Source organism: Maniola jurtina, chromosome 11 (genome assembly GCF_905333055.1).
Source record: "Maniola jurtina chromosome 11, ilManJurt1.1, whole genome shotgun sequence".
Classification (NCBI taxonomy): Eukaryota; Metazoa; Arthropoda; class Insecta; order Lepidoptera; family Nymphalidae; genus Maniola; species Maniola jurtina.
In genome coordinates this window covers 11,919,637-11,934,972 of record NC_060039.1, presented here as the reverse complement: position 1 = coordinate 11,934,972, position 15,336 = coordinate 11,919,637, and the positions used below count along the sequence as shown (strand labels likewise).

The 15,336-nt window shown below is 39.1% G+C and overlaps 1 protein-coding gene across 1 annotated transcript in view; it reads left to right on the top strand.

The window, feature by feature from the left end:
* The window catches only part of LOC123869438 (1-phosphatidylinositol 4,5-bisphosphate phosphodiesterase classes I and II), an 86,428-nt gene that overhangs the window by 48,834 nt on the left and 22,258 nt on the right, over positions 1 to 15,336 (top strand). Inside the window, exons 5-7 of the mRNA XM_045912360.1 lie at positions 7,509 to 7,694; positions 11,822 to 12,013; positions 14,015 to 14,197. Coding sequence (XP_045768316.1) covers positions 7,509 to 7,694; positions 11,822 to 12,013; positions 14,015 to 14,197 — 561 coding nt within the window. The remainder of the gene's footprint in view (positions 1 to 7,508; positions 7,695 to 11,821; positions 12,014 to 14,014; positions 14,198 to 15,336) is intronic.

Here is a 15,336-nt window from a genome sequence, read left to right as displayed (position 1 = left end):
AGGGTCTGCCTTGGCAGACGTCGCTGGCTGGGTCGCGGTTGTTTGCTTCGGCCGTTCCCGTGACCCAGTCGCCAGGCGACGCGCAGTAGCGCCGCTGGGGTTTAGTGGGTATTCCGGTCGCCTCTCGGCCGGCGAGTCCCACATACCCTCCCTCCGGGGGGGATGCGTAAATGCATTCCCCAGCGTCAACAAAAAAAAAAAAAAAAAGGGTTCCGTATTTCCAGAGAAAAATAAACGCTTTTAGGATTACTCAGTTACCTCCTGTCGTGTCTATCAATATCCATCCAGGAATTAAAACCTAGATACTTCCCGTTGACCTAGAATCATGCAATTTGGCAGGTATAGGAATGTATTTCGTGTAATAGCACAAGTAGGTAAAGGGAAAAGGCTTCTTATTGAATGTTACAATGAATCCTCACAACTGTTTTTCGATTCAGTGTGATGTTTTCGTTGCATTCAGAAAACGGCGCTTGTTTTGCTTTGTGAAAGCCTATAAAAGCGTTATTCTGTTTACGCTTTGCGTTGTTGTGTTTAGACTTATTTTTAACCCCCGACCCAAAAAGAGGGGTGTTATAAGTTTGACGTGTGTATCTGTGTGTCTGTGTATCTGTGTATCTGTCTGTGGCATCGTAGCGCCTAAACGAATGAACCGATTTTAATTAACTTTTTTTTTGTTTGAAAGGTGGCTTGATCGAGAGTGTTCTTAGCTATAATCCAAAAAAATTGGTTCAGCCGTTTAAGAGTTATCAGCTCTTTTCTAGTTTTCTTGTAGAAAAGACGGTTAGATAACCGTTAGGTTCATAATATTATGTCAATTGACAAATGTCAAGCTGTCAAGATGGACGTTGCCTAAATACATAATTATTTATTTGAAAATGATGTTTTGGAAAACTCAGATACTTTAGAGTTTAGATCGTAGGCGCGGAATAGTCCAAGAAAATCAGTTCAGCCGTTTGAAAGTTATCAGGTCTTTTCGGTCTTTTCTAGTTACTGTAACCACTTCGACCGTCTCCGATCCATTGTGATCGCCTCCTTTTCATATTTCCTCGTCAAAACCTGCGCCCGCCAGATACAGCAACACTGTTGTGTTTAGACTTTTTCATTATTAACGCAGACGACAGCTGTTGATGTATAACAAGTGTAAATTAAAAAAATTATAACACCCCCGACAAGTGAAAGTTACAGTAACTAGAAAAGAGCTGATAACTTTCAAACGGCTGAACCGATTCTCTTGGATTATAGCTAAGAACACTCTCGATCAAGCCACCTTACAAACAAAAAAAAAAACTAAATTAAAATCGGTTCATTAGTTTAGGAGCTACGATGCCACAGACAGTTACACAGATACGCACGTTAAACTTATAACACCCCTCTTTTTGGGTCGGGGGGTGATTTTTATACATCAACAGCTAGCTTACTTTAGCCAAAGAATCGGTAGAAGTAGTGTTTAGAACGGTTTCATATTTGAGCTTTTTTGCGCGTATTAGCTTGAACTCCCGCGCATTTTATCATACACGCATCTCGTTCGAGCGTAGACACGCTTGTAAGTTTGTATATGGTCTGGCAATTTCTTTGTCGGAATCAATGTTACTACTGTCTGATCTATTGGTATTAGCGAACACGCCGAAATGAGTGTGTGCATGTGCGTTGAGATACAACGAGTGTTGTGACGTACGGACGGACGGAGTTTGGGTAGAACCCTAAAAAGAAAGACCAAAATGGATATTCACTTTTATTTCATCGTAACTCGTGCATGTTAAAATATCCACACCACTCACAAAAGCCTGAATTCTATGGACTAGATGTTTCCCAGGCCGTACGACGACGATATAAATTGTATTGAATTCTAATGTTAGCCTATTAAATTTGAACAACGTTTTAGATATTCTCTATTCAGGCGCCAGGCTGCATTCAACTGGAAATGTATCGCAGCTGATCTGGTTTATACACTGAAGCTATAGCGTTCTGCTAGGAGCTTTTCGTTTTTGAATAGAATCAGCTAAATGTCTAGCATTGAATCCAAAGTCTATAATGATTTTGACCTGCCTGTCATGACTTATGGAGCTGAAATGTGGGTACTGGTATTTGGTTTCGTCCTGCTATGGACGTACTAACACCCAACATACCCTATGTTGGATGTTTCTCTGAGATACAAAATCCGTATCGAAAAAATCCATAGCACTAAAGGGCCCGACATAATAGGTCAACGAATTAGCAAGCTGAAGTGGTAGAGGGTAGGCCTTGCTGTCGCAGAATAGATGGTTGCTGGGTCAGACATTTTCTGGAGTGGAAACCGTGTACCAGCAGGCACAGTATGGGACGAACTCCAGCCCACTAGACTGATGATGACCTTAAGAATGTAGCGGGTAATGGGTGGATGAGGAAGGTGGAGGTCCGTGTACGATGGCAACTGGCGCGCTATGTTCTGATTAATTTAACTAGTTTTACTTAAGTAATACTGGCCGCTGATGAGCTGTTAGCCTTAAGTAATCATAATATGGCCCGTTTTGACTCTTTGATTAATAGATGTGAGTGAGGGCATCATCTAGTTTTTTTATGTGAACTAAATCTAATTTTATATTTCTACCCTCGACACGGTCCATGTACGTACGGGGTATAATGAATCATCCCTAAATATGACTTTAAATTACAAACTTCATACCTGATTCTCTTTTACAAACATAGAAGTGCATCCAACTAGAAATGTGTTGTAACTGGGCTAGTTCCAGTTGGAAAACTAAAAGTTTCTCACGGACTTTTCTGCAAAGATAAGTCCCTCGTTTTGTGTCACCGGTGAGCCTGAAGTTATTGTCAGTTGTAACTCTCGCTTTGAGGCTGTAAAGTTGGGGACCTTTATTATGTACTTACCAAGATTTCTCCTACTTGCATTTTATGTGCAAAATAATATTACTATAACTATTAGCCGTGTGCCCGATGGGATTTCCCATCATCCTCTGTTTAAAGAATATGAATATTTTAAAATCGTAATTCTAGGGGGCAGCATATGCTAAGGTTAAGGAAAAATCGAGCTTGAAAATTCTCTTCCGCATTTTGTCCGCGTGATGTGGCGTGTCCCTATAACTTCAATATGTTACATTTCCCCATAATTCATTAATTAATGTAATTACATTTTTTTCAATAATGTAATCGATGTTTGTTACTCATTTATTAGAGTGGCCCATATAATATAATCATTGGGGTGCCCTAATTTTTTTGCCCATCAATATTAGGCTACGACCACACTTGCGTAACATAAGCACGGGATGCGGAAGCGTCCACTGCACATGTAACTATTGTAGTCGTGTAGGTGTGCATGGCGCCATTAAATATTATGTGAGGCGACCGCCGCGCGACTGACGTTCCCCCTTCGTAGTCGCTTTTGTCGCGCAGATTCGGATGATGCTTGGGTTTCTATAATAATAATCATAGTCATTTATGTATACAGTACCTACTAGCTGATGCCTGCGACTTGGTCCGCAACGATTTAGGTTTTGAAACATCTCGTGGGAACTATTTGATTTTCCGGGATAAAAAGTAGCCTATGTCACTCTCCAGGTCTTTAATCCATGCGAAAAATTACGGTGATCCGTTGCTCCGTTGTGACGTGATTGATGGACAAACCAATAAACCAACAAACAAACACACTTTCGCATTTACGAGTATATATAGGTAGCTTGTTCTGAATGACAACTGTTGATTACTATCTTCTTAGGCTTAATTATCATCAAGATCGGATATTTGTTAAAAAGTTTAGCACTATGAAAATAATGTGTAAGTAGGTAGATATATTATATATCAATCCGAAATCTTTTAACATCAATGTGTCGTTCTATAACGCCAACTTCAGGGAAACTAATCCAATACTGAGGTTATTAGATATAGGATTAGTTTGATCTCTAGGCTTAGGCACAGTCAATCGTGCACACTCCTTTACGGCTGACGAGACTGCTTTTGCAGCCAATACCTACTAATAGATTTGACTTACGTTCGCTTCGGTACACATGGCTCTGTTGTGAATCGATGGCTATGTTAAATACCGCAGATGACAGATCATTTTTAACCCCCGATTCAAAAAGAGGGGTGTTATAAGTTTAACGTGTGTATCTGTGTAGGTATCTGTCTGTGGCATCGTAGCTCCTAAATTAATTTATTAATTTTTTTTTTGTTTGAAAGGTGGCTTCTCTTAGCTATAATAGAAGAAAATCGGTTCAGCCATTTGAAAGTTATCACCTATTTTCTAGTTTTCTTATAGAGGTTTTTGTGTCGGGGGTTTTTTTAATTTTCGTTATATAATTAATTCAATTCAATTTTTTATTGCCTAAAATGGCGTACAAGTAAATATAGTGTAGGACTACCTCCGGCCCGTTGGACAGATGACCTGAAGAAAGTGGCAGGAAGCGGGTGGATGAGGAAGATGGAGGACCATGGTTGGCGGTCGGTTTTAAAAAGGCTTCTATGCAGCAGTGGACGTATATAGGCTGAGGGATGGGGTTGGATTGGAAGTACTGAGAAATGCGATGAAGCCACTGTGACTGTAGCAGAAATCATCGCGCAAGTGCCGATAATAATTGTACAAAGTTTCACCTCAATCGAATAAACGATACGCGAATGCATAGGTAACAAATAGACAGTTAGCGCATGGGTTGTGCGGGTGTTCGGGGCGTTCTCTCCCCGATTGCCATTTCAACCAGTCGCGTACTATAAGTACTTACCTACCTGCTCTTCTCTACTTAATTACTCGTCAGAACTTAGAATTATCGACTTTTTGTAGTTTAAGTACAGATTTCTGAATTAGTATGTAGGTATGTTAACCAACCCACCAGACGGTGGTTTGCACCTTAGTTAATTCAGTCCAATAGCTTCAATTACAGGCAATTAGACCTGCGCCACTACAAGTCAGTAGACAATTTGATTTGTAGTATCGAGGTAGATGGGCTGCAATTAAACTAATAAACTATCGTCCCTAAGGTACAGTTTGTACCGAAATGTCGATTGGCGGAGACACGAATACAATAATAGAAGCTACGCACGTGATTGGCTAACTCGGAAACGTTTAGTGTCGAGACGCAGCTGCATAAATACGTCGCCGAAAGTTCGGCTGAATATGTTCGCAGTATTTTTTAGGCTTAATATATTTACAGAATATGCAGAATACGCCGCAATCAGCGTAATTTCCGCCGGGTAGTTATTTACTCATACTATAAATGCCGAAGTTTGTTTGTTGGTTTGTCAACGGTTTAACGTGGCATGGAAACCTGGAAAGTGACAGGCTCTTTTTTATCCCGGAAAATCAAAGAGTTACCACGTGTTTTTCAAACCTAAATCCACTCGGATAGTTCTACATATTTGCATAGCCAGCGACACACCAAAACGCGCTATGCGACCGAAAGCTCGGCGCGTGTATAGTGTCTGTACATCGGCATAATATTCCGTGTAACGCGCAGAAAAAACGCTTAATTTTAGCAGACGCTGCCAGAAAGGCTAGACGCTCAAGCAAAGTCACCAATGTGCGCCCAGCCTAACCGGTTACGGTGGCTGTCAAGCGAACAGCGCCTCTATTTGTAATTAGTGTAGTCAGAACGGTGCTACGGTGCCGTCGTAGACAATTAGCTGGTTTAATTATTGTATTTGTACCGGCTCGTAGCAGCGCTGCTACGAATCGTCTACGACCTACTAAAAGTTATTTTAAAGCAAAGGAAAGACAAAAGAATTATAGAGTAAGTGTCAATACAAATATTTAAATGCGAAAGTGTGTTTGTCTGTCTGCTAGCTTGTAACGGCCCATTTGTTTAACTGATTTTGACGAAAAGACTTGGAAGAGTTAGCTTTCCCCGGAAACTCGACGAGTTCTCACGAGACTTTTAAAAAACCTATATCTATTCTTTTGCTATCTTATCGAGTGGGATGTCAAATGAAAGAAGAAAAAACTTCTGAGTTGATTAATATAAGTATCGGATAGTAAAATTAAAATAAACTCAATTAATTTTACTATTGGGAGAAGTTGGCTTTTAGTTTTGTATTTTACCTTGACAAGAAATTGGTGAATAAATTAATGTTTTCTTAAATGTATCAGCTAGGATACACCGGCTTAGGTGGGGACATTCAATTCATATGCAAATTACATTAAGCACGCAATTTGCCTCAGCTTGCTTGCGGGATTACCTCTCAACGACAAACGGCTTACGATAGTACTGTTTTGAATACATTTGATGGGTTAGTAAATGCATTAAAAGTTCTTCTTAAGGGATTGCTTTTAATGAACATTATACAACCCAAGTTGTTAAGTGGCAGGGTATCAAAGTCTGACTCATCCGAGTCGTCAACTTCTGTCAACTAAGGATGTGTACAGACTGCATTTGGACCGCAAGCCGAATGCAAAATTGCTGTTGGTATGCAGTTTTGTTGCAGTTGACACAACTGCATCGCGTGCAGTTCTAGTACATGCATTCAATGTGAACTGACGCCGACTGCTCAGCCGGTCGGCAGTTGAGATGCAGTTGTATGAACTCCAATCAAACTGCATCCCAATTGCAATTTTGCAGTCGGCTTATACAGTCCATATATACAGGCCGTCTGTATAGGCACTTAGGTCTGCTTAGCTTACGTGTATCTATTCTTTATACTTTGTGTAACTTTATTAAAGTTCAGAATATGTTAGTGATTATAACTAGGGCCGACGGCTTAACTTTTGAAAAGTTAAGCCTAAAGTAAGAAAGATAAGGGTCAAGCAACTATAAAGGTAGATGATCTACTTATAACTTTTTCAATTTTTCTTTTCTCTTTGTATTATCGGTTTTGACGTGACGTTTTTTGGGGCAGATGTTATTTATTCGCCTTGTAACGTTTTGACATAATACAAAAGACGGTAAAATGGGACAGGTAGAAACTTGAGACAACTTTGTCCTTCAAACTCAAAGATGTTACCATAAAGATATAGAGGAGGTGGTTTATTAATCTGTATGACATTCTATATGCCTAAATCATCCATGAATTTATTCCTTCTCAAGGAAAAAGGGCGCGCGGTAAGGAATCGCTCGAGAAATGATTTTTTAATAAACACTACGAATATTACGCTTTCAAACAGAGCTCCAACAAAGCTTATAACGGTGCTAAAATGTTAATGACATTAGTTCATCAGGTCATAGTATTTGGGCGAGGTCCATCAATATTATGTGACTGCGACTAACATCAATAGAAGTCGCTTGTTACAGGTGTACTAGAATAGAAATGATAGTTTTAAACCCTTGTAACTCGCTTAATTGCTAACTTTTTGGAGTTATGTGGGTTTTTAGCAATTAAATATCACTTGCTTTAACAGTTTAACAGTGAAGGAAACATCGTGAGGAAACCTGCAAGACTGAGATTTCTCCATAGTGTTCTTAAAGGTGGTAGATTATTGTTAAGCCCTTCTCATTCTGACAGGTAACCTGTGCCGAGATGGGTTGATGAATAACCCTTGTGCACTTAAGTGATACCTATGTGTGTTAAACATGTTTTATTTGTTGCAGCATCGTCGGTCTCTTCGCCCAGAACAAAGAAGGAAAGAAGAGGGTAGAGAAGGCACTAAGTGAGTCCGGCCTGCCCACGGGAAAGAACGACACAATCAGCCAGACCAAGTTCCAGTTTGAAGACTTCTTCGCCTTCTACAAGAGCCTGACGCAACGCACCGAAGTCCAGAAGATCTTTAACAATCTGTGAGTAACATTTCATGCGTTCTCAGTTTACAGTATCGATACACGATGGAATATAGATAGACGTGGAAATTCATTGGCTTTCATTACCTATAAGATCGTTTCTTTACGGAAATGTACTGTGTGACACCAACAACAAATAAATGTATTTCTCTTTTCTTTTTTTTCTTTTCTTTTTTCCTTTCTTTTTTTTCTTTTCTTTCTTTACTTAGCAGATACAGCTTCCACGGAGACGCTCGAGGTCGGTTTGGGCACCCGAACAGAAGCGTTCGACATTCATACTCGTAGCTGCCGTTCAGAAGCTTGAGCTTCTTCGGACGCTAGAGCTGCTTTGAGAGGCTAGATGCTCTGGCGATATACGTAGCAGCCAAATCTTAGCTCAGCACATACCTATACATTTCCATGATGGCGTGATTAAAGTCAAAATTAGTTTTCCACGGCCACGCAAACATAATTGTACGTACCCACGCGAAGAGTTAAAGACTGTTTTTGGGCCTTGAAATACATTTAGTTCCGGTTCCCGTTATTTTTTTTGTAATGTGGCGTTGTAACAACAATGATGTGTATCAGAAAACTTTTAACTCTATGCTAGCGTCTTAACTACTTATCGTGGATTTTCTCCATCATTATAAATATTATAGAGCTATTATAAATGTAGATGATCCCGGTTATATTTGCTTGATGAGTCGACGTAAGTCCGACTAGTTTTCGCCCACAGCGGTCTGTGTGGGTTGCGTCCCGAGCAGCAGACAGTCTCAACCAAACTGCTTTGCAAACTGAGCGCCTATGAAAAAGAACCTTGAATGGGTTCGAAACTAGTCGGGCTTACGTCAACTCATCACGTGATTATAGCCGGGATCATCTACATTTATATTAGCTCTATGCTACTTCCAAATCCATACTAAAACTCTCAGCAACGTCAAGAAATTGGCGATGCACGAGCGAAAATCATGTGTGATACGGTTGGTCGCTTCAGCGCTCAATACATAGCCTGAGCAAGCCAATGTGCAGCCGACCTGCAAGAGGCAATAATTTGGTTAGAAGTTTTAATAATGGCATATCCAAGTTAGTCTACCTAGTTTGGAGTAAGTCAGTAAATTCAACTTGGGACGTATTCTACGTTTGATAATATGACAAATGCTGAACTTTGGCGAATCCCGGTTCAACTTACTTGTCTCCCTTATTGTTTCCATTTTGAGACTCTGTGAGGGGAGTCAACTTTGTGCTGCAAGTTTCGTGATATTTATATATTGTATTAGATTTCGGTTTACTAAAGCTTAGATCTATAGAGCGCACTTTGACTTTGCTCAGACTTATGACACAGTTAAAACGAGACAGCGTTATACCGTTGGCATGAATCTATCTCGTTTTAACTGAAACTTAAGTCTAAGCAAAATCCAAGTGTGATCTATAGATTTCAACCTGAGTCTCTAGTTTGAAAAGCAGCAGTTCCAGAGCAGTCTTGTGGATTAATATAATTATGTATGATAAATCCTCTCCAAGGGACACTTTATCACTACGTTTTACTCTATTTCTTATCATCAACACCATTATCAATTGATGGACGTGCTCTGCTGGGCATAGGTCACTTTTAGGGATTTCCACGCGCCACGGTCTTGTGCCGCCTGAATCCAGCGGTTCCCTGCGTCTCGTTTAATGTCGTCTGTCCACCTAGTGTGGGGTCTGGCAACGCTACGCTTTCCAAAATCAAAGTCAAAGTCAAAATCATTTATTTAAAATAGGTACCTTACTTACACCTTTTGTTTGTCCGATTTTGTTAGATTTTAAAGATGATGTAGTGGTGATAGTTAATTAACTAAGGCTACGAGGGTTCCAAACGCGACCAAGTCTGAGAATTGCGAGGTCGTCATTCTAGCATGTTTGAACTCTATAATTTTTTCGAACGTGTCCTGTTCATTAGCACTTCAATTTCGGAACCCATGTAGCTTAGTCGGTTACTCTGGTCCTCCTACGGATCTCATTTCTGATTTGATCAGGTAGAGACACCCTATCTCTACATAATACATTCACCAACAGAAAAGATGGTGAACATTTTCCTAGCGAATTACACATTCAGATTCGAAGTATTTTTTTCTAAGAGTACTTAGCGATAATATACCTAGAGACTCGGATGAAATATTACTATATAATAATTCATAACAAAAGTATTTAAACGTCCATGCTTCAAACATAACGTTATGAATATTATGAATGTAACGTCTATTCATAAATCTCTTGAACAATAAACAAGTAGTACGGTATAAATGGAATTCAAAACAGATCGTAGCAGGTGCTCTTTCATCTGCCCCAGTCAGCATTCGACAGACATGTTAGGGCGTGTGCACACTAAGAATACGTGCTCACATGTCAGACATTTGATTCAAACTCGGTCGTTGATTTATAAAACGAAATTTATATATTTTAACCTACTTCCAAAAAAGGAGGAAGTTCTCAATTAGGTGCGTTTTTTATATGTATATTGATTTTTTAATGTTATAATAAGACACGAATAATGTTTAAGTATAAAAAATTCAAAATTCAAAACATTTTTATTCAATTAGACTTTTACAAGTAAGGAATATTAGCAACGGCTCATTACTGAGCACGGGTCTCCACGCTGGCCATGTGCAGATTGACAGACTTTACACTCTTTTGAGAACATTAGGTACCTATACATACTTAGAACTCTTAGGCATGCAGGTTTTTTCACGATATTTTGTTAAATCAAAAGATAAGCGACTTACTTAAACACATACAACTTCGAACTACGATAGAAAGATGCTTCTACACAATAGATGAGTTTCTGAAAAAAGAATAGTTTAAATATGAATTGTACGTTGTACTAATTTTGCATGCCTGATTATGTAAAGTGAAACATTTCTATTGGACAATATGTATGGGTACTACAATACTTAGGTAATAACATCTCATTGTAAAAAATGTTTCTGCGAGTAAAGAATCTTAAGTCTTGAACCCCGAATATTCCATAGTCTTAACCACTAAATCATCGCCTCATTAATTGAATAGTCTTATCTTATACTAGCCGATGCCCGCGACTTCGCCCGCGTGGATTTAGGTTTCAAAATCCCGTGGGAACTCTTTGATTTTCCGGGATAAAAAGTAGCCTATGTGCTAATCCAGGATATTATCTATCTCCATTCCAAATTTCAGCCAAATCCGTCCAGTAGTTTTTGCGTGAAGGAGTAACAAACATACACACACACACACACACACATACAAACTTTCGCCTTTATAATATTAGTGTGATAATATTAGTGTGATAATATTAGTGTGATGCAGTCAAGTCTAAATAAGTTAATTGCACTTGGGTAATAAACTTGAAAACTTTGAAAGTCAGTAAAAGCGCGCAGGAGAATTAATATGAAATCCGTCTCACGTTCCTCCGACAATTTGAAATACACCAAACAAGAGCTAACTCGAAACTTTCCGCCACCGCAATCAAGAAATTTCAATTAATCCTCGTGGTTGGTGCAGTGCTGAACATATTATTTATCTTAAAGTACGTTTCACATCAAACGGGCTAAATCGAATCACACCGCAGCACATTTTATGTGAATATGTAAAAGGAAAAGCCGACTGATTGACTGACATATCAGCGCACAGCTCAAACTACTGGACGGATTGGGCTGTTTGGCATGCAGATAGCTACTATGACGTAAACATCCGGTAAGAAAGGATTTTTGAAAATTCTACCTCTAAGGAGGCAAACAGGGGTTTAAGTTTGTATAGTCTACGCGGCCAAAGTCGCGGGCTTAAGCTAGTATGGAATAAAGGAAATTAAAGTGTCTATACTATATCCGTATTTGCGTGGTCTTACGATTTAGGGGCGCCGCCAACGGTTGAATTTTTAAAAAATCCTTTCTTAGCGGCTGTCTACACAATAGCTATCTGCACAGCCCGATCCGTCCATTACTTTGAGCTATGCGTTGATTGATTCAGTCTGTCAGTCAGTCGGTCGGTCAGTCAGCTTTTCCTTTTAGGTAGGTATATATTTATAGATATTTGGCCATCCAAAGTTATTGGCAGTGAAAAGGCAACTCATTTGAGTTTGTTGATTCAAAAACTTTAACTCGAGACAAAAATAACAAAGTTTAAACATGTTTGCACAGCACCGACGGCAAGCCGCACCTGTCCGCCAACCAGTTGGTCGACTTCCTCAACGAAGTACAACGCGACCCCCGACTGAACGAGATCCTGCATCCGTACGCCGACATCCAGCGGGCGAGAGACCTCATAAAAGCTTACGAGCACAATAAGTACCACCAGCAGAGATCGCAATTAACTTTCGATGGATTTTTAAGGCGAGTGAATTTTCTAATTAATTATATTACTGTAACTTTCGACTTTTTAAGTTTGTGTTTTTTAGCTTATTGAATCCTTGTTGAATCAGAGCTAAGCTTAGCTATGAAAAGATGTTATATGAAAAAAGGATACATTAGCATAGGTTTTAGTATTCTCGCGAGGTATGAAAAGTAGAGTATTCAACTTAAGGGTAATGTGGTCTTCGTCTTGGGTGCCCCCAAACCTCGCGGTTCATTCAGGATTCTAGATGCAACACCCTCGCTACGGAAGTTACTCTGTTATCGTATCGTTGCGCTTAGAATTTATTTCGGCGCCCGTGACGTTTATTACATTACCACCATGTCGAATACTATTATCAAATGCCACTTAAATGCTAAAAAAAACCTCGTTAAATATCATACACATACCCTCAAATACGGTCTGTATTTGAGGGTAGTTTTCCAACACTGTAATATCACTTATTAGATAGGTTTATGGACAGAAAATCAGCTTTTTTGCTAAGTAAGTGCCCCGTTGGTAGGCTTTACACACATTAGTTATAATCGGGCCATGGACATCCCTAGTAAAACGGTAGCCATATTACAAAAGTTCAGTTTCATCCAGTTCGCAATAAACAGCTCCTGTCAATAAAGACGCGCACGGGCGTGAATAAACCGACCATACGTCAGTCAGTCGGCACAGTACTACACTCACCGCTAGTAAACAAACACGATCCGTATATTGAGTAAACAATCTACTGTACGATGCCTCGCACACGTTGATAGGTGGAGTGGAACAACACAGACGTTTGTGGCATGTCAATATAGACAAGTTACCACTAAAAGGTGCAACCTGTAGAAACCATGGGTATGGGTTTAATTAAAACTGCCATACCCCTTCCAGGTTAGCCCGCTTCCATCTTACCACCATCATCAGTTACCACCAGGTGTGATTGCAGTCAAGGGCTAACTTGTATCTGAATATATAGAAAAAGTGAATCTACTTCTGGCTCGAAATGCTCTTCCTATCGAGATGATCGCTCTTTATTCTTGGCTCTCTTTTTTGACGTATTAACTTTCCCGATAAACTTTCCTGTAGTCTGGCTAAAATACAGTTTTCTTGTAGGTACTCGTAACAAAGGGTCTAAAAACTTGAATTTTTGCGTGTAAGTTCTCTCCAAGTAACGTAGACTAATAAATAAAACGAAGATATTCAGAATTTCCACCCAAACGAACCTAGAATGGGTCAAATAGCCTACGTAATGATAGAAAGATTTTATAAACCCGCTCACAACTATATACCTACTTACGTTAGAAGTATTTTGGTGGTAGGCATAATTGACAAATGATATAACAAGTGTAAATTAAAAATTTATAACACCCCCGACGATCCAAAGTATTTGAGTTTTCTAAAACATCATTTTCAAATAAATAATTATGTATTTAGGCAACGTCCATCTTGACAGCTTGACATTTGTCAATTGACATAATATTATGAACCTAACGGTTATCTAACCTTCTTTTCTACAAGAAAACTAGAAAAGAGCTGATAACTCTTAAACGGCTGAACCAATTTTTTTAGATTATAGCTAAGAACACTCGATCAAGCCACCTTTCAAACAAAAAAAACTAAATTAAAATCGGTTCATTCGTTTAGGCGCTACGATGCCACAGACAGATACACAGATACACAGACACACAGATACACAGATACACACGTCAAACTTATAACACCCCTCTTTTTGGGTCGGGGGTTAAAAAAAGAGATGCACTACATAAGAAATGACGTCATCGCTAATTAGGCGCAGGAGTGCAAGGGAGATGGCGAGATGACCCTACCACACCCCTGTTCTTCTTTATGTCTTCATTTAAAATTTTATTCACTGCCTCATTTTACAACCAATATTGCTGATGTTTTCACAGAAGGCTTTCTTTTTAATTGTATTTGATGTATAAAATAACAATAAAATTAAACCTACCTATATAAATTACCATTTTGTAAACGTATGCTCTTGTTCATAGGTTTCTAATGTCAGAAGACAACCCGATAGTCGCGCCGAACAAACTAGACCTCTGTGACGACATGGAGCAACCGTTGGCGCACTACTTCATAAACAGTTCTCACAACACCTACCTCACTGGGCATCAGATCACGGGCAAGTCTAGCGTGGAGATCTACAGGCAGGGACTACTGGCCGGCTGCAGGTAATACAATAGTTAGTGGCTATATACCATGTGACCTCATAGGTCAACCTTCAGCATCTATACGCATAATAAAATTGTAGAAAAGTGGTGTCTGTACAATGGAAATATATAAAAAAAAAGTAGCAGGGGTTGTTATTATATCGATGCCGAACCCGAAATTGTAATTAATTTTTTTTTGTCTGTTTGTCTGTGTGTTTGTGCACGCTAATATCAAAAACGACTTATTCGATTTAGATACGGTTTTCACTAATATATTATAGTAAGCTTCTTTTAAGATTTAGTGTTTATTTCATGTCAATCGGTTCATAAATAAAAAAGTTATGTCAATTTAAAGAATCACGGCGAACATTTTTAACGTACAGAGTATATGCTGCCCGAAAAGTCACTATTCCACGCGAACGAAGTCGCGGGCACAGCTAGTCTGAACTATGTTTGATAAGAATTTATTTGAACGATACAGGTGTTGTATGTATAGTACAAAAACACGGACGCCTTCAAGTCCTTCAACATTGTATCGTAAATACTTTTGAGTACAGAAGTAATCCAAACTAGTTCTTCTGCTGAAACTGTATTTAAACTCCAAAACAAGTAAGATCCATGAAAAAGTACTCTCAGCGTATTGCCAGTAAATAGTAAATTTTCCATCTCGTAATTTGTGCACTAAAATGTTTTATGGTCCGTGTTTCACGATCTATTTATTGTTTGTAGTCCTCTAGTATAAACATTCTACATATCGCTCAAGTGTATTAGTAGTAAAAAATACGTAGGTACATAAAATTAGTAATTGGAGCCTCAGTAGCTCAAAGGTTAGGCAGCGGACTGAAATATAGTAGTCGCAGGTGGACCTTGGCAAAAAAATAGGTTTAAGTTAAGTTAAGATTAGAATATTATAAACAAGCGTTAAAGATGTTGCAATACAAATAGCAGCAGGTAAAAATGTTGAATAAAAAAAAAATATAGAAGTCGGATGTTTTGAATTTCGAATCCCAGCCAGAGTGAAGTAGAATGAGAAAAGACTCGACGTCTAAAGTCTAAAACGTCGAGGCTTCGATGTCATTGGCAAATGTCAAATGTTAGTACATTTACAGCCCTAAGGTAGCCCTATTTTTCTATGATCTCACAGCCTAATATTTGACATG